Source organism: Magallana gigas, chromosome 5 (assembly GCF_963853765.1).
Source record: "Magallana gigas chromosome 5, xbMagGiga1.1, whole genome shotgun sequence".
In the NCBI taxonomy this organism is placed as follows: domain Eukaryota; kingdom Metazoa; phylum Mollusca; class Bivalvia; order Ostreida; family Ostreidae; genus Magallana; species Magallana gigas.
Window position 1 is genome coordinate 32,677,964 of NC_088857.1, and position 18,504 is coordinate 32,696,467.

Sequence of the window (18,504 nt, forward strand, 5' to 3'; positions counted from 1 at the left end):
GACTGGAACACGGGCTACTCCCCATGTGGGAGGGGACTTTCCAGTAACACCTTGGCTAGGGCATCTGCCATGTGTGGGCATGTTGGAAGTAAGATCTCGAGGATCTATATCTATTAGACCAAGTATCATGAAGCTCCACATGACAAAGAAATGGCTTCAGAATATAGAGGTAAAGTGTTATAATATAGTGGTTGAATTCGGGTTATCAACTTGCCGTAGCCACACCCGAAAGCAACGTCAACGCGGACGGACATAGTAGACAGTTACGTAGTGGAGTGGCATGCATTTTTTCTTTTTATGAGGCATATGGGGGGGGGGGGGGGGAGGGGTTTCACATGAACCGTCATGTCCTCAACCACCTGCGATTTTTTCTTGATTGTGCTTATTGTTATTAAGTGTCAGGTTTTTTTTTAATTAAAAGAACGATTGGTCTTTTTTTACACTTGAGGTTTATAAGAATGTTGTGCATGGTTTTTGCTCAAACCCGGAACTAAAAACAAAACAGAATACGGAACGGGAAATTGAATATCACTTTAATTACTTGAAAATTATATGCATGTTTATCATTTTACAACGAATTATTATTTATTTGATTCCTGTTTCCAATGTTTCACGAATCTCTAAACTTAATATGATTTGGTTTCCGAGCGCGGAAGGGAAGCAACTAATGCACATAGTATAAAGATGTTTTATAGGAAGATTAAAGATTAAATATATATCTATCACCAAAGAAGTGTTTTGAAATGATCCATGCGTTAACCTTGCAAGAATTATATTTTCACTTACATTCAACACAAAAAACTTGTAATAGTTATCTCAGATTTTTTAATGATCGCATCGTTTTCAGTGCAATATGACACTAACTAGCTTGGAAGGAGTTTTACAAACTCGCGATTTGTTTGAGGTCAACTTTACATGTACATTCAATATGATTTTAAAAAATCATCAATCAAACTCGTTATTAGTCATAATTTAAAAAAAATGGTTTAAAATGAAATTTGTTATTATGATGATCAAACTAGCTGTAAGTTTATATTAAGTCTGAAAAGATAATTTTGTAATTTAATTAAATAAGAATATTATAAAATAAAGAGTCAAGTCCATCCATTAATGATTACGTAAATGTTGCAATGCAAAATACTTTTATGAAGAGGAACTGCATATACATGTAATTGGTTTAAAATGATAGGGATGATATAAAAAATATGTCCCTATGTATAAATAGTAACTGCAACAACAAAAGCCGGAAAAAGTCATAATTAGCTACGTGCATCACAGTGAAAGATCACAGTGAAAGGTTGAAATCAACAGTTCATGAGGATGTTATTTTTAATTTTCATTCTTATTCAAGGTTAGTTATCCTTGTCTTTTATGAATATCGAATAGCAATACTTATTAGCTGTTTATCATCCCCAAATATATTTGTTTCCAAATTTATTTTAATAGAAGCATAAAATTAAATTAAAATAATGTGTAACTTGCATTGATTCATTGATTGTAAATTTCAACAAAAATAATGGGACTTTCTAAATATTTTATTTACGTGCATTGATTAACTTAAAAATATCATTATTGCAAGTCTTGCGTTTACAAAAAACAAAACAAAAGAAAACAATAACAAACAATAAAAAACCAAGCGACAAACGCATAAAAATCTATTGTTCTAGTAAATGTTGTAATAAACATATTGCGAGCATCAATTCATCGCATAAACGTTAATTATAACTGAACAAACTTCAAACAAGCAATTTTCATTGTGTAGATTACATGTTGTAGTTGTACATCCATGAGTCCTTTAAATAAGAATAAGCTTATGCAATAAAGTTTGATATGTATAATTTAATCCATCGCTACGAATTTGAACCAAAAGGAATGATAATTATTTTAACACTGTTATTGCCAAGACCTGGTCCTCTGCTTCTCAACTAAATAAAGCTGATTCACATTTTAAGGTATTAAAAAAGTTTTTCGGTGTCTGTAAATCCACGCATTACCAGATTAGTGGACGGATTTAAGGTCTTTACATGAAACAAAATTTTATTAAAACAAATTCAAAACAAGAAATCTATATTTTTAAATAATTGGCTTGGGGCACACTCTTAAAATGATTGTGTTAGCAAACATAAAACGCCGCTTGGGAAACTTACACTCCATAACTGAAAGCGACAGAAAAAGAAAAAAATATAGCATTGATACGCAATATATACCATAGAAAAATTTGTGAAACGAATATCCAGTGGGGTGGGAACCATTCAACCCAGGGGATTAGGCACTTTCTTCAATGATATCTAACTTTTATGTCTAATTTGAAATTCTTTTGAGAGAAAAGGTGTTAATAAAAGCAACGATTCGGCAATACTTTTTTTAAAAAAAATTCAACACCTGGGTCACACAGGAAACCAATGGCAACTAGTTATTTATTCGTCGTCGGACATTGGCAGTTGGACATTTTTAACATAATCTTGAAAACTGCTAAAACGTGACCAAACGTGCTTCTGTGATCTTTACGCTGAATTCATATTTATGTAGGCGGAGGAGTTATCTATTACAATGCTAATTTCCAGGTCCCCAGGGGTAGAGGTTTTTATATCGGGCCGTGACAAAAATGGTCATATAGTGTTAATTTTTTTTACTTCGGGGGGGGGGGGGTTCTTGTCCATATACATGTAGTATATAATGTTTAAAATTGTTCGTTTGTTCTGAAAATTAAATACTATTTCACAATTAGAGAGTGTCTTTTAAAATCAAAATATCATGATAGCTCAATGAGTACGAGTTCCATTTCAAGAAAGTAGTTGAACAAGAACTGAATTATGTTCTTTATTTGTCACTAGTATGCTGACATTATTAAATGAAGACTTAATGCAAATTGAGAGAGTAGGGCAGTCGTCTATTTTAAACTTTAAATGTATGTTAGACATATTTCTGTATAGCCCTGAGGGTGGGATTTAAGGCAGTGGGAAAATTATACTAAGGTTAGACTGTGATAATCAGGTGACCGTAAAGGCCTAGTGGCTTCTTATGTAATTCTGTTTACTTACTCGATTAACCTATGCATGAATAAGTTAAAGTCTCCTTGGTTCAACTATAATAAATTGATCAACATGATAAGTAGCGTAGTGGACAATGCACTTGCTTTTCACCGCTGCGACCTGAGTTCGATCACCGTAATCGACAGTGGTTGTATGTGATAGGGTATGGCGGTCGCCCGCTTGGACACGTGGATTCTCTCCGGGTACTCCGGCTTCTTTCCACACCAATGACCCCCTCGCGCTTACATCCGTGCCAACGAGAGATATTACTATAAGTGGTAGAACTTGCTTATCAATCGTTGTAAAAATAAATAAAGTTCAGGTTCAATAATTTCCTATGACTGAGATCAATCTATTATAGCCTAACCTACGAGACTTAAACCAATTAATTAATAATATATAAAGTCGGAAATCAATGTTTTAATTGGTTTTGCCTTGGAATATACTGCGTTATTTTAGTGATATACTAGCAATTGTAATATTTTGATGGGTCTTTTCTTTGTATAACGTAGATGTTTATGTAATATAGATAAAAATAAGTTAGATTAATAAATGAATATAAATTTCATATATTTAGTGTGATATCTTGTACCCTTTTAACTTTAAGGGTGAAAATCAATTCTAAGAATTCGCCATTTCGTGACGGCAATGTTTTAAAATCCAAATCAAGGAAACAGGCAACAAATTTGGTAAATTTGAATGCAACAGCAAATGACTAATTTCAAAATTAACCAGCCAGGAAGGTTTAACCTTTCATAAAATATCAGAAGGACATGTCAACGTTTTGTGAATGTTCAATTTGCTATTCATTAGAAAAATAAACACCCATCGAATTGTCTTCTTAACTACCTAGTTTAATTAAAAAGAGAATATTTACAAAATCAGACCCAATATATTTGGTGCTTAAAAATACACCAGGGGTTCCGAGGAAACAGATTCTAATATGGAACAAAGGTGTTGAGAGAAAAAAGTCATAACTTGATTCGAATCCCAAAAACTGTTGCGCCAAGAATAAAAAATGTTTCGATGTGGGTTTTTTTTTTAATTTATAACGAGTAATAAACTAAGAAAATTTTATTCGAAAATAATACCTAATTGGTATTTTTTAAAATGCGTAACTTGTCGTTCATTATGTGTTGTAGGAGTGTGGAGGATATAATAATGCTTACTTTTTCTTTAATGATGTTTGGAATAAGCTAAAATACTTCAAAACCTACCCCTATCAGATAATCTAGCATAATATTATTGTATTATAATTATGTTGTTGATTTGGTTTTTTGGCATAGGATCGTTGGCGAAAAGTACGAGTGGAACGATCACATCACCTGGGTATCCTGGACCATATCCTCTCAACACTAACGAAACGTGGCTTATAAATGCACCATCCAATGCAGCTGAAATTGTTATCATTATCCATGATCAAGACATACATCAAACCAAAGGCTTCCCTTGTGATGATTATTTAAAGGTTTCAATATTTTCTTAACGAACACATTAAATATTGTCATAGAAAGACACATCTTTTAGAAAATGATTAAATTAAATTATGTCAATAACAAAAATTCAAATTGAACGCAAAAAACTGGGTAATGCGATTTTAAGTAATATCACGAGTTATGCAACGTTATCAAAGTGGGGTTTTTTTCAGGTGGAAGAAATGCGAACCCATTTCGTTCTTTACAGACAGTGTGGTACTAAACATTACAATGCATTAGTAGCAAAAGGCAATGCTGTCGAGGTATCATTCAGATCAGATGACTTTGGTTCCGGAAGAGGTTTTAAGTTAACCTGGTCAGGTATGCTTCTAAATGGTACTTGCAAAATAATAAAACTCTTGTTATGCCGTCCTCGACAATTATATGTATGTTTAGGACCATTTATAGATAAAATTGGTCACTATTCATATCATTTATTCATATAAACTCGTTCTGAATCGAATAATTATATTTTTAATAGGTATTATATTTTAAATTATGATCATTATTGCATTTCCAGCGAATCACATTAAGACAGTCGGCAACTCAATTAGCTTTACGTCATTTATATTGTATTATACCTAATAATGTTACATTGTACACGCGTATACAATACATACATATACATGGTATTACTAGTACGTGTACCTGACATCTGGGCCACCAATTATATATTACTCTTTCAATTATAGAATTAAATGTTACGTACTCAATTTTATTATCACAGGAAATTAAAAAAAACTTTCCGATTCCCACGCAATGATTGACCAAAAAAACCCAATGTGGCAATATTAATTTTATTGGATTTTTTCTAGTGTCAAAGTATGCCACAAGAACTACAGAAATCATGAAATCGATAGTTGATGCAACAACCAATTCAACAGATCTATCTTTAAATCATTCGACAAAAAATACCGCTTATTCTATGCTTGATTTGTTTACAAATCATTTGGTTTCTAGAGCAACTATGGCGACATCAGCCATAAAGAAAATGGAATCCTTAACTTTGGTTAGGGTAACTCATTTTTACAGAACAGTTCCACAAATATTAAACATACCTACACATAAGGCGAAACTTTCGTACAAATATAATACTGTTACTCCAGTAACCAGCCTTTCAACTCTTTTTCAAAAGCGCCATTCAGTTTCTTCTGTACAAAAATCTTATCCTTCTACAACTGATCAAAACAAAAATGAATCTGTTACCAAAAATACAATGGAATATAAACCGATTTCATCCAGTCATGGACGAGTCGCAATGAGTTCGCTTGGAAAACCAAAACTGACTGAAAAAGCAGCCTTTGCTTCTATTCAGCAAACTGTTGAAACAACTACGTCAGAAAAGAAATCTGAAAGGCCCACTTTACGAAAAACAACAGATAAACTATATTTTTGGAGTGAAGCAGAGGTTAAAAGTACAACGTCCAAAAAACAAAGTTCAAATAATTCCATGCCATCAGATGTTGTCACTGCTAACACTACTACGGTAATGAAAAACAGCAATTTTGACGACAATTATACAGTTCACCAAACTACAATATTAAGTAATGAAGTGAATACAAATAAAACTGATGATATAACAAGCAGAGTAAGCAGTGAAGCAACAAATTTGAAAACTACATTACCAAATACCTGGGTGAATGATGTTTCTGACTCATCAGGTACGTAATTATATGATTTCACATACGTTATTTTTTCCAGCTTAAACGCAATAATGTCGCAAGAAACTTTTTTTTTTTTTTTTTTTTTTACAGATTTTCCCTGGATTTTCGTTTGTGTTCTTGGAATTTTTGTCCTGTTGATGTGTGTTTTAGTTATCATTATCTTTCTTCAACAAAAGAAAATCAAAAGGTAATACGTTGATATATACATGTACACGATTACACCGATTCAAAAAAAATATCTGATATTACAACACAAGTATTAATGACTATTCAATTGAATAATTATGAAACCTTTTTTTTCAGACTTAAACATAGGTCAAATGTGAACTGTTTAAACGACGATGACAGTTATAAAACGATTGCATGTGTAGATGAAAAAAGAAGTAAGAATCGGACGTATTCGAAGCTGCTGACTAGCAAGATGCATAAAAGTAAACGCCCAACGAATGTAGATGATGAAATGTATCTTTCAATAGGAGAGGGTCTTACAAACAAGAAAACAAACAAATCTGACTCTTTCAACAATACATCGAACAGGCGTGACTTTGCTCCACTTGATTTGACAGAACTGAAAGATATACCTACTTATATAGAAATTGTACCGGACCGCATTTCAATTTGTAATAAAACTACAACATTTGCAAGTGAAAAGGTAGTTTCCGAACCTTTCTACACCGAAAACGAAGAACATAGTATTCATTTGTCAATAGAGGGATCAACTCTACTATCAAATGCGTATTTGGAAATTAATGATAAACTGTAACTATATTTGATGCGTAAATCTTTAATGTTTAAGTGCCGAAACGCAATACTAACAATATATCATGTCGATATCCAGTTTAGATCGTGGTGAAGTTCGTTTAACAATAGCGTACACCTGTTCAACCATGCGCCTGTCATCGTCACACTCCTCTGAAGAGCATTGACTGAAAAGAACCCTGTAACACTAATTTTTGTTTAAAATTCCTACCTAGAATGTAAAGCAGGTTATAAACACTTTAACCAATTTGGCTTCTTTTATTTTTATTATACCCAGTTATTTTTTGTACTCATTTATCCTTTAAACCCGTTTCACAGAACTTTGTGACACTTAGTAGATAATTATGACACAACGTGTAAACGTGCATATTTACCAGATTCCAATTGTTTTCTTTTAAACCTAGAATGTTGGCTCTATTTTGAATTTATAAAGTGCAACTTTGGTTTCATAGTTTTTTTTTGTTTTTGTTTTTGTGTTTTTTTTTTTTGGGGGGGGGGGGGTGCCGATCATTTGAAATTAATTTATAAGGGTGGATCCCTACTCAGACGCGTCATCAATGTAGCAGATATAAGAAGCGTTAAAATCGAAAACGATATTTTTTCGGGTTTACCCTTTTTTGCCCTAATTTTTAATGTTTAATTGATAATTCTGAATTTGATAGAAGCAGTCAAGTGTAAATAATGTCTACAAGTATATAAATGTTTTGATCTTATTGAGTCCAATAGTTGGAAATCGTGAATTTTTGTACTGAGATTTTAGTACGTTTGTGTTTATCTATGCAGAGGAAAGGTACTGTTTATCCAAACAATTAATTTGTACTCAATACATGTAGTTTTGAAAGAAGAATTGTAGGGTTTATAAAAGCAAAGAAATAAAATGCTGTTTTCTGATGTATTTTTAAATTGTGTTCGTGACACTGCATTTGATAAGGGGGTATATGTGTTCTAAAGGTCGTAGAAAAAATAAGAAGCATGTGAAATCCAATATTTTTTTTGCTTTTTAGTTGCAATAGACATAAATCTAATATTTTAAAGTTTAATTAATGGTGTTTAACCATAACATTTTTTAAGATAAGTAAAAATTATGAAATAGCATTTTTGTAACATTTCATTTTAAAATTTAATTTTAATCAATCAAATAATGATAATCACACCTGTTATTACTTTCTTACATTATTAATGATTAATTAAAACATTCGAATGTTTGTTTTGCTTTGATATTTTTTTAATATGAGCCAAATAATGATTTTGGTTGAAATCATGTGATCGAAGAAGGGGATATGCATCTTCTGGAGACTCCAGTGATAAAAGTAAATAGCTAAGGCGTGTATTTTTGGGGCTTTTTTATAACGTAAGGTATTATTCTACTTGATTAATGAAAAAAACCTTACTTTAACCACAAAAAGCCTGAGTAGGGACGTACCTTAAACGACATTAGAATGAAGGCTTTTTCAGGATTCGTCCTTTTAAACCACCAACACACAACATGGTGCACCTACTTTTTAAATATTTTGATATTGATAAAGATTAACTTTGTTCAAATTCTTGGACCAAAGAGTTTATTACATGCAAAGTTGTACAAAAGGTTAATTGGAAATCAAACGGCCTCAAAAATTTCCTGTTAACAATAAACTATATACGATAATTTGTACTTCGGTGATGCACACATCTCGGTAGAAGTGTTACCTCGTTCATTACAAGATAGATCATAAGATAGTTAAATAAGTTATACATACTAGGTGCATGTAAAAGAAAATATGAGACTCGTAATTTAAGAAAAATGTGAGAAATAACAAAACAAAACCAAAAAAATGAAGAAAAAAATTAAATAACAAAACAATACCACAAAAAGTTTGATGCTGTCTGCCATTCTCAATTAGGTTGTTTGTAAATGAGACTGTCAAGGACCCGCCTTTGTTTATGAAATGTATGTCAGTTAATCGATTCGCGATGATGTGTCTACAATCTTTATACTGAAACATATGTCGGGTGCTTCGTTCAATTTGATATCAGTTGCTTTGTAAGACTAGCGATTTAAAGAAAAATGACTAGCTCTTAGGGTTTTACTCATATTCGGGTGTTTCCAAAACATCAGTCCTAGTAGAATACATGGTAAAAGATACATAATTTCCGAAGAAATGAACGATAAAGTAAGCACGGACATGGGCAAACCTATTCCCTCCGGTAACCAATCTCTTCTACAGTGTGTTGCTCATTGTGGCTTTGCTGGCGGCTGTGAGTCAGTGTCGTATTCTCCGTCCTCATACAACGGCTATTCAGTTATACATTCGTCCATTTCACCAAATTTAATTTTGATGCCAGGAGCGCGATATTTTACAAATGAGGATGTAACACAAAGTACTCTCCACAATCCAGCTCTCGGTGAGTGTATATTTTATTTGAGATATTAATTTGTGATCTGTCATTGTGTGTACACGTTAAGTAAAAGTAAACATTAATCATAACAGTAATATGTATTTCTTTGTTTAGATTGATGAAAACTATATACATATCTATATACTATATTAAATAATAGACTCGAATTTTTGGCCTTTATTCCGATAAATCGAAAAAGTACTGTCTTTTGTTTTATATATTTTAAATATCATTGGTACATGTACCTAAAGATTACCAATTTGTTTTTAGTTTTTCTCAATCAAGCTTCGCTAATTAATAATCAACGAAAATTCCGTTGATTTTTTGGATTTTACAATCTTGCACATTACATTCACGATAAATCGCGAGAGGCTCTTTAGTTTATGTTTCCACAATATCACATTTGCATGGATAATCCCAGAAACGATTATATAAAGACGTGTAAATTTTCATTGGAAATTTGCTATATATTCTTTTCGTCAAGGAAAACACGGGAGATAACACAGTGCATTTACTATGAAAAATCCCGAGAATTCTGAATGTCAACATAATGTGTAAATTCGAAGCGAGTGAAAAAAAGGTGGTGAAAAAGTGTTAGATTTTTCAATTATATTAATTAAATTTTTAGATCGAAGGTATATACAGCCTCAAAATGGTTTGTTATGAATAATTTTACTGTAATTATCCCCTCGCGCAACTTGATTTTTAAAAAAGCCCTTGCACGGATATAAATCAAACTTCGTACATTTATTGAGCATGGTAAAAGGACAAACCCTCTAGCCTTAGTATTCAAGTCAAGTAGTTGAAAACTTTATAATATATCGTGAAAATAACAAAATTTTAGACAGGAATTTTATGTACGACTTGACAATAATTACTTCCGTTTCACAACTGTGAACCTAAAGTGAAAGTAAGCAGTTCAAATCAACAAAATTATTTTTTTGGATTAAGATCTAGTACAGGTAACGAAACACTTTTTAGCTCACCTGAACCGAAGGTTCAAGTGAGCTTTTCTGTTCACCTGTTGTGCGTCGTCCGTCCGTCTGTAAACTTTTCACATTTATGACTTCTTCTCTAGAACCACTGAGCCAAATTTAACCAAACTTGGTACAAAGCATCCTTATGGGAAGGGGATTCTAAATTGTTAAAATAAAGGGCACAACCCTTTTTAAAAGGGAGATAATTGCGAAACTGCGAAAATTGGGTGGGTGTCTTAAAAAATCTTCTTCTTAAGAACCATTGCACCAGATATGCCAATATTTACACCAAAGCTTGTATATATAGTGAAGATTCTAAATTGTAAAAATCGCGATCCCCGGGTAAATACTGGGGTCCCAAGAGGGGTTCAAAGTTGATTAAAAAAGACAAATTTAACATAGAAATATATGGGGGAAAATGTTTTTAAAAAAATGTATTCTCAAGGACTACAGTGCTAAAATTAGTGAGATTACTATACAAGTACCCTAAGATAGTGTGGATTCTAAATTGTGAAAACCGTGATCCCCGGACTAAAACTACGTACGGCTCCAAAATATGTCCAAAGTTTAACATAGACTTATATAATGGGAAAATGTTTTTAAACTCTTCTTTTATTTAAAAGAATTACAATGCTACAGTTTGTGAGATTACTATGCAATCATTCTAAGATAGTGCAGATTCTAAATTGTTTAAATCATTTTTTTATTCAAAGAAGTATTAAAAAAGAAAGAAATTTCCATGATAAGTTTATCATTAATAAATTATCTGGAAATACATGTGTATGTTTATCGACTAGTTTTTTTTTTTTTTGTTTTTTTTTTTGGGGGGGGGGGATTTGAATCCCGACATCAATTACTGAAATATCGGGATCCAAGTGATCATAAATTCAAACAGCTTCAAAAAGGTGTAGATCTTAGTTTTTACGAAGTTTTGAATCATTGATAGACTTTATCAACTATACATAGACTTTCCATGTTTTTTTAGTTTAGTGTATAAGACAGATGATCGATGAGAATGCAAAATCTAACATGCCTAATGTCCTCATCACACCTGCAATTTTTTTATTTGATGAATCGATAAAGAAGCTTTTAATGATTGAAATACAAAACAGATGCCAATACCATCTTTTAATTATTTAACGAATATTTTTCAATTTTTTCAGTGAAATGGGATTTTTTTTAATACTGCAAATGGGTATTTTAGAGCTTTTAATTCAGTCTCATTTGATGTGTAAAATAACTATGAATAAAAACATGCCAAAGATAAAATTGTTTATTCTTTTTATGTATTGTTTAATATATGGCAAAATCTTGAAATATATGAGTTTTACAATATGTATTCAGAGTTCACTTCATAATAATCCCTTTCGAAATAAAATGATACAAGGACTATTGTTCAGGTGAGCGATTTGTGGCCCATGGGCCTCTTGTTGTAGTAGTGGAGGGTTAGTACAATTTGGTCTCCTCATTTACATAACTGTATATTCCTAAATAATGCATCCCACAGACAATAGTTCATGTCGCGAGGGGATGCTCCGCTTAGCGTTGCCCTTGTTTGCAATGCAACTTCATTAATTTTCTACGAAGTCGTTTGGAGCGATCCTACAAATTTCTGCTGCATTATGGGTACCGGGAGGCATTTTAACAAGTTAAAAACATTGGCAAACTCCGAAAGGTATTTTACAAGTTATGTAGTACAGTTTGAATATTTACAATTCGCAATGTTATCAAAACATTGGCAAACACCAAAGTGTTTGTTGCATATCCTGTGTATAATCGTAACATTTTAGATGTTTAAAAAACACCATACTTGTTCCTATATGCAGAAAACCAAGCATAACATACATTGTTCAGTATTCGAGCTGCATAAAAGACTTCAGTAAAGAACTATAACTCGGGGAATTTTTAAATTTCAGTGTCTTGTGCAGAACTAAGTTCACAGGGCTATATGTGGAATGAAACAATTGGTAAATGTTGTCATTTTCAAAACATCATGTTGAATGTTATTGAGGCAAGAGTACGATGTATGTCAGAAGCTCCCAACAGTGTTCTTCTTCTCATAGACTCCGAGGAAACCTACAATTTTGCTGTGGACACTCTGAGTATGTACATACAGTGTATCATACGTTGTTGTGGTACTAATCATGATCAATAATAGAATGCATAATTTGCAAGGAACGTTAAGAGTAATTTTGCATTTGGTCTCAATATTATTTTTCCCGAACTTATTTGTATTGTTCTTTCTTAATATCAAAGACCATTTATGACAAATATATGATTGACCCAAAGATGACTTGTGCATCTGGGTATAATTGACCTTGTTGATTAATTTTGTGAAATGTCTTGCATAATCGGGTCGCAAATATATGTTTGCTTGATATGAGAAGCACGAATGTATATTTTCGAAATGATATATAAAAAAAAACCAACCAAGTTTATACATGTACCTCAGATGATGCAACGAAATATACTTGGAAAACCCAGTTCAATATCATTTGATCATTGGGAAAAGTTGCATTAATAATGGCTATTTCATTAAGGATTTTTCTTTCACTATTATATTGAATTCAGTGAGTTTAAAAACTTGCATATGATACACAATTTTAAACTGACCAAACAATCCGCAGAAAAATGTACAATACGGAATTTGTATATGAATGCTATTTTATTCACTTTCAGAAAAATATGACGTTGGAACTATGTACGTCCAGGGCTCGTTATTCGATGGTAACTTTGTTGATGATAATGGAATACTGATGGTTTATTTCAAATGGCTCGAGGGAGAACCTACACGTGGGTACTATTTGCGAATCGACCTACTCACATATCGTCAAAAGACCACATATGGGACATCTTCGTATAATTCAATGTGTTGTCTTTTGTAAGCGACGTTAGTTTTATCTTTGAGACTGTGGTGTATTTGTTGTGAGGGGGATTCCATACTAAACATGTAATAAAATTTCAAAAAAATGCACGTGCAACCGGTTATGTTACTATTCTTATTTTGAGAAACTTAAGCCTACTGTAAGACCTTTTTTACTCAACTTTTCATTTGGATGAAAAATCAAACTTGTCTTTAAAAATATAACTGATAAAAGGGATCACGTAGATCTAGCCCTTCAGATATTTTAACAGTTTTTTTAATCAAACATTGTAAAAATTGAAATGTACAAAATAGACACAAACTAACGGTCAATAAAAATATAATCACATCCAATTTCTTTTGAATTAGAGTGTTTTTTTGTCAAAGAAAGTGTTCAGAGTCATTCCAATTGGCTTGCATGTAAATTTAGACCCACCTACTCCGTTAACCTAATAATTTTAGTTATTCCCCTTGCATTGGTCATTAAGCCTGCTTTTCATTTACATGGCAGCGACTCGATCGTTAAATGAGGTTATTGACAATTTTTGGGTTTTTAAAAGTAAAATATCGTAGCTTAAAAAAAATATTAATTTTACGTTTTTATGGTTTACAAAGTACTTATTGATTATCGCTCACGGTTTTATCAAACTATTTATGTTCTATTTAAGAAATAAGGTATCATATCTGGATGTATATCAGGATATAATTACGGGTTGGTCACGTGATCAAATCCCTTCGGGCTTTATGGAAGATTGATCACGTACAACCCGTATTTATTTCCCGATATACATCCAAAAATGATACCTTATTTCTTATATTTACATTTGTTACAAGTAATGACAATAAAAATGCTCCATATTTTCTCTTTTGCGATGACATTGTAAGCTGCTTCGATTAAGATGACGTAACAAAAAATAGTACAACAATGCTGCAAGCTTTTGAATACCATTATAAATAAATATGACACTACTTTTGAAAAGACAACACTTTTTTATTATAATAAAGGGATACAGAAAAGAAAATTCACTTGTACAATTGAAAAAAACCGATTGAAGCTTGGCGGAATAGTACATGTACCAGTTCTGCTGAAGTCACGATTAAAAATTTGAAAACAAAGCGATTGAAAGTTGTGTAAGAGTCTACTTAGGCATTTTCAGGAGAAACTTATCGCAGAATCAGATTCAAGAGCATGATGATATTCCTCCGACAATATAGAGGAGGGCAATTTCAACTTCGAAGTTCTTTTTACGGAACAAAACGGAGAGAGAATCACAAGGAGTTTTTGACCGTGATCCGTGAATGGACTAAACACGAAAGGTCTGTAATACTGCGTTTGCAATTTTGATCGAGGCTTGCAATAAAATCAGAAATGAATTTTAACGGGATTAACTCCTATGACATATTGCGGTTGTTATTTTCAAGAACGCCTCGTTACGATGTCGATCCATAATCATTCTGTTCATAGGCCTAACGTGTTTTTTAACATGAATTTTTTATACCCTGCAATTAATGTTATAATTTTTTTAGAAACTGAATGAAAAAAACTTCGTATAACAAAATACAGATACGTTTATCTTTTTAAGGTAGAATAACACACCTGGAAAAAGTCACTGAAATTAACAGGAAATTTTTTTATAATGGAAGATATAATGATAAATAAACTGTACAAATGTCAAGTAAGCGAAAAATTTGCAGTTTGGGGATAAAAAATGAATATGTAATATAATTATTCCAGTAAGTAACAACAAACGCCCCTGCGGGATTCGAACCCGGGATGTACGGATCACAAGTCGGACACTTTATCCACTCGGCTATTGAGTAAGTTAATTGTTTCAGTCCATAAATTCCTTTCAATAAAACGAAATGTCGTTTCGATCAGCGGTCAGCCATTTTGAAATGATGTGTTATTCCACCTTGAGCCTAAATTATGTTTTCAATACGATATCTAATAGGCGTGTTTCAGCACTAGATCTAGTCGGTTAGTTTGAGCACATAGAAAAAGGAGTGACCTTGATAATTCATGCGCTGCTTTGACCTCTTGACTCATAATGATGTTATGCAGAAATAACAGCGTATTGCGCAAACAGTTTTATATTAGGGAAAACATTTGCAAGTGTAAATATTTGATCATAAATTTCCGATGATCATCGATTTTTAGCAGCACGATCGCAGCGTTCGCTCTCGCCATCTTAAGGTCAAGATCTAGTAAATGAAAGGTGCCTACAGGTTTATGATATTCAAGATATAAATTCTTTTAATGATGCTTCATAACAATATCTTTGTTTCAAAGGGTGTACCGGGGCTTTAATTTTTAGTAAAATGGGTTTTTTTTGTTTTTTTTTGCAAAATCGTCATACAATCCAACTTTATTTGATTTTGTTCGGGATCAGTTTAGATACAACTGGGATAGATTCGATCTTAAGATTTTCCGATTTTTCTTCAATTAGACTATAATTTCGTTTTCAAGTTTTGTTGAAATATGATTGTATAGCAATTGCTTAATCCGAGTGACAGTTTATTTGTAGTTTTTATTCATAAGTTAAAAAATATCTAGTGAGGCGACAATTCTTCATTTTCATTAACATTTTTTTCAAACATATTATAACGTTTAATTGGCCGTCTTTGGTATGTATTTTCATATTTGTTTTGCGTTTTAATTGATACCAAATTTTTATTATATTAGTTGTAAAATATCCGGTTTGAAGCTAAAACGATGTTTCCACTTTCTATTAAAATATACCCCCCCCCCCCAAAAAAAAAAAGAAATGACAATATCGGAGAAGTACTTAAAGACGATTGTACGGATGCACACGAGATTTGGTGGCTGGGCCTATTTTTTGTTTGTTTGACAAATATAGCCATAAAGTGAACATACATTTTAGATGAACATGTTTTTAGATCACTCAATTGGGTTTTCATCTAATTTTTAACCCCCCCCCCCCCCCCCCCCCCCGATCCACAATCCTAATCATGAATTGATCAAACGATAAAAGTTAGGGTATCAGTCAGAGAAGTTTCAGATTAGTGTTTGGATGCTTTTAAATAAAAATACGAGACTTCCTGACAGTTCCATATACAAATTATGGTACTAATTAAAGGTGTCAGTCAAGGCCTGTGGTCTTGCTGGTAATACAAATTTACAGTTTTTATAACGTATATAATTTGGGAAATATCTGCCAGTGTTTCTATCGTTTTCCAGTATTTACCTGTAAAGATAACTAAAACCTAGTGATTTCATTCAAAACGGCCATAAACTTTTGAAATAAGAATTCATTCACAGGCATTAAAATAACATATGCACTTTAATTTTTTTAAATTTGATTTCTCCAAGTAAAATATGCAGCAATATGCAAAACTAAGAGTAATGAGCTTTTTACAATATTTCATAATATATTTCCAACCTACTCTCTGTAAGAAATTTTATATGCAATTCGTTAATCTCAAATCTCATTCAAAAAAATTACAACTACTTATAAATTAGAAACTACATTGAAGAATGAATAAAAGAAATATTTTAAAGATATTTTTAAAAAATCCTGAAAAAAAATGTTTCATAATATATTTCCAACCTACTCTCTGTAAGAAAAAAAAACCTTTTTATATGCAATTCGTTAATCTCAAATCTCATTAAAAAAAATTACAACTACTTATAAATTAGAAACTACATTGAAGAATGAATAAAAGAAATATTTTAAAGATATTTTTAAAAAATCCTGAAAAAAAATGATTTAAAATGTCGAAACTTTCTTGGAATATATATTTATTTTTTTATTTGCTTTACGATATACAGTAGACAGATAGATCTAGATGATTAATGAAAGGAGATTTGATTGTTAGCTTCCAGCAATTGTAATCTCTCTCAATATTGGAGCGAGACTTGTTAAAAAGATCATAAGAAGAATGCAAAGACGCGGGAAATTAGTTTTGGGAATTAATGTACAATACCATAAGACGTGTTCAAAGTAGTACACGCTGTGTAATAATCTTCGGCCATTAAAGACGCATGGATTGTAAGCAAGAGATAAAACATTGTGAAAATGCAAAAAAAAAACACAACCCAAAACTTATTATATTAGTTGTAAAATATCCGGTTTGCAGCTAAAACGATGTTTCCACTTTCTATTAAAATATACCCCCCCCCCCAAAAAAAAAAGAAATGAAATAATTGGAAGCCAATATCGGAGAAGTACTTAAAGAAGATTGTACGGATGCACACGAGATTTGGTGGCTGGGCCTATTTTTTGTTTGTTTGACAAATATAGCCATAAAGTGAACATACATTTTAGATGAACATGTTTTTAGATCACTCAATTGGGTTTTCATCTAATTTTTAACCCCCCCCCCCCCGATCCACAATCCTAATCATGAATTGATCAAACGATAAAAGTTAGGGTATCAGTCAGAGAAGTTTCAGATTAGTGTTTGGATGCTTTTAAATAAAAATACGAGACTTCCTGACAGTTCCATATACAAATTATGGTACTAATTAAAGGTGTCAGTCAAGGCCTGTGGTCTTGCTGGTAATACAAGACTTCACGGTATTGAAACGTTCAAGCTGTGGGAGGGAGAATGTATTGGTAATGACCGACGTCTTCTCCAAATTTACTGTTGCCGTCCTAACCCGTGACCAAACGGCACAAACGACAGCTTAGATTCTTGTCCGAGAATGGTTTCTGAAGTATGGCACCCCAGAACGGCTTCATTCGGACCAGGGTCGCAATTTTGAAAGTTTACTGATATCAGAGTTATGCAAACTTTACAACATTAGAAAGAGCCGTACACCCGGAGGGAAATGGGCAGTGTGAACGCTTCTATCGAACATTGCACGACTTATTAAGGACTTTCCCCAAGTCAAAAGAAACGTTGGCCTGAACATCTGCAAGAACTTGTGTTTGCATACAACTGTACTATTCATTCGACAACTGGATTCACCCCATTCTTTCTCATGCACGGAAGACACCCGCGACTTCCCATTGATTCCCTCCTGAGTTTAGACAGTGACATGGAATCAGGTGGCATACAAACGGATAGGCTGAAAGAGGCATATGAACTCGCCTCAAGACGTCTCGAGGAACAGGCTTGTACTTGTCAGGAATCGTGGTGTAGTTGGGAGGAACAAAATTCAGGATTCTTGGGAGAAGAGGAACTTTATTGTACTTCGAACCGTGAATGAAGATGGATATATTTACGAGATTGCTCCTATAGATGGTTGTGGTGACTCGAAGATAGTGAACAGAGTGAACCTCCGTCCAGTTAGTTCTCCAGAAGAGGAACCATTCAGTGAACCCTTACCAAGATCACAAGAATTAAGTTCCGATAACAAATGTGGTGATACAGAAACAAAGAATCAGGAAAACA

At 32.7% G+C, this 18,504-nt stretch overlaps 1 protein-coding gene and 1 long non-coding RNA gene across 2 annotated transcripts; both read left to right on the top strand.

The window, feature by feature from the left end:
* Nucleotides 1-1,201: 1,201 nt before the first annotated feature.
* Nucleotides 1,202-7,412, top strand: LOC105318827 (uncharacterized). The gene is made up of 6 exons (XM_011416113.4): nucleotides 1,202-1,351; nucleotides 4,319-4,500; nucleotides 4,681-4,828; nucleotides 5,323-6,168; nucleotides 6,262-6,358; nucleotides 6,475-7,412. Exons 1-6 carry the CDS (start codon nucleotides 1,315-1,317, stop codon nucleotides 6,932-6,934), a joined length of 1,770 nt encoding a protein of 589 aa, XP_011414415.3. The 5' UTR covers nucleotides 1,202-1,314; the 3' UTR covers nucleotides 6,935-7,412.
* Nucleotides 7,413-9,097: 1,685 nt separating this feature from the next.
* LOC136275256 (uncharacterized) lies at nucleotides 9,098-13,570 on the top strand. The gene is made up of 3 exons (XR_010713792.1): nucleotides 9,098-9,312; nucleotides 12,200-12,385; nucleotides 12,963-13,570. It is a non-coding gene; the product is annotated as an uncharacterized lncRNA (long non-coding RNA).
* Nucleotides 13,571-18,504: the final 4,934 nt, after the last annotated feature.

Excerpts from the sequence above, each read along its gene's own strand:
- LOC105318827 (XM_011416113.4), top strand. The coding sequence starts at position 1,315 with ATGAGGATGTTATTTTTAATTTTCATTCTTATTCAAG. Across the intron at positions 6,169-6,261 it reads TGATGTTTCTGACTCATCAG|ATTTTCCCTGGATTTTCGTT; the intron begins GTACGTAATTAT and ends TTTTTTTTACAG. Across the intron at positions 6,359-6,474 it reads CAACAAAAGAAAATCAAAAG|ACTTAAACATAGGTCAAATG; the intron begins GTAATACGTTGA and ends CTTTTTTTTCAG.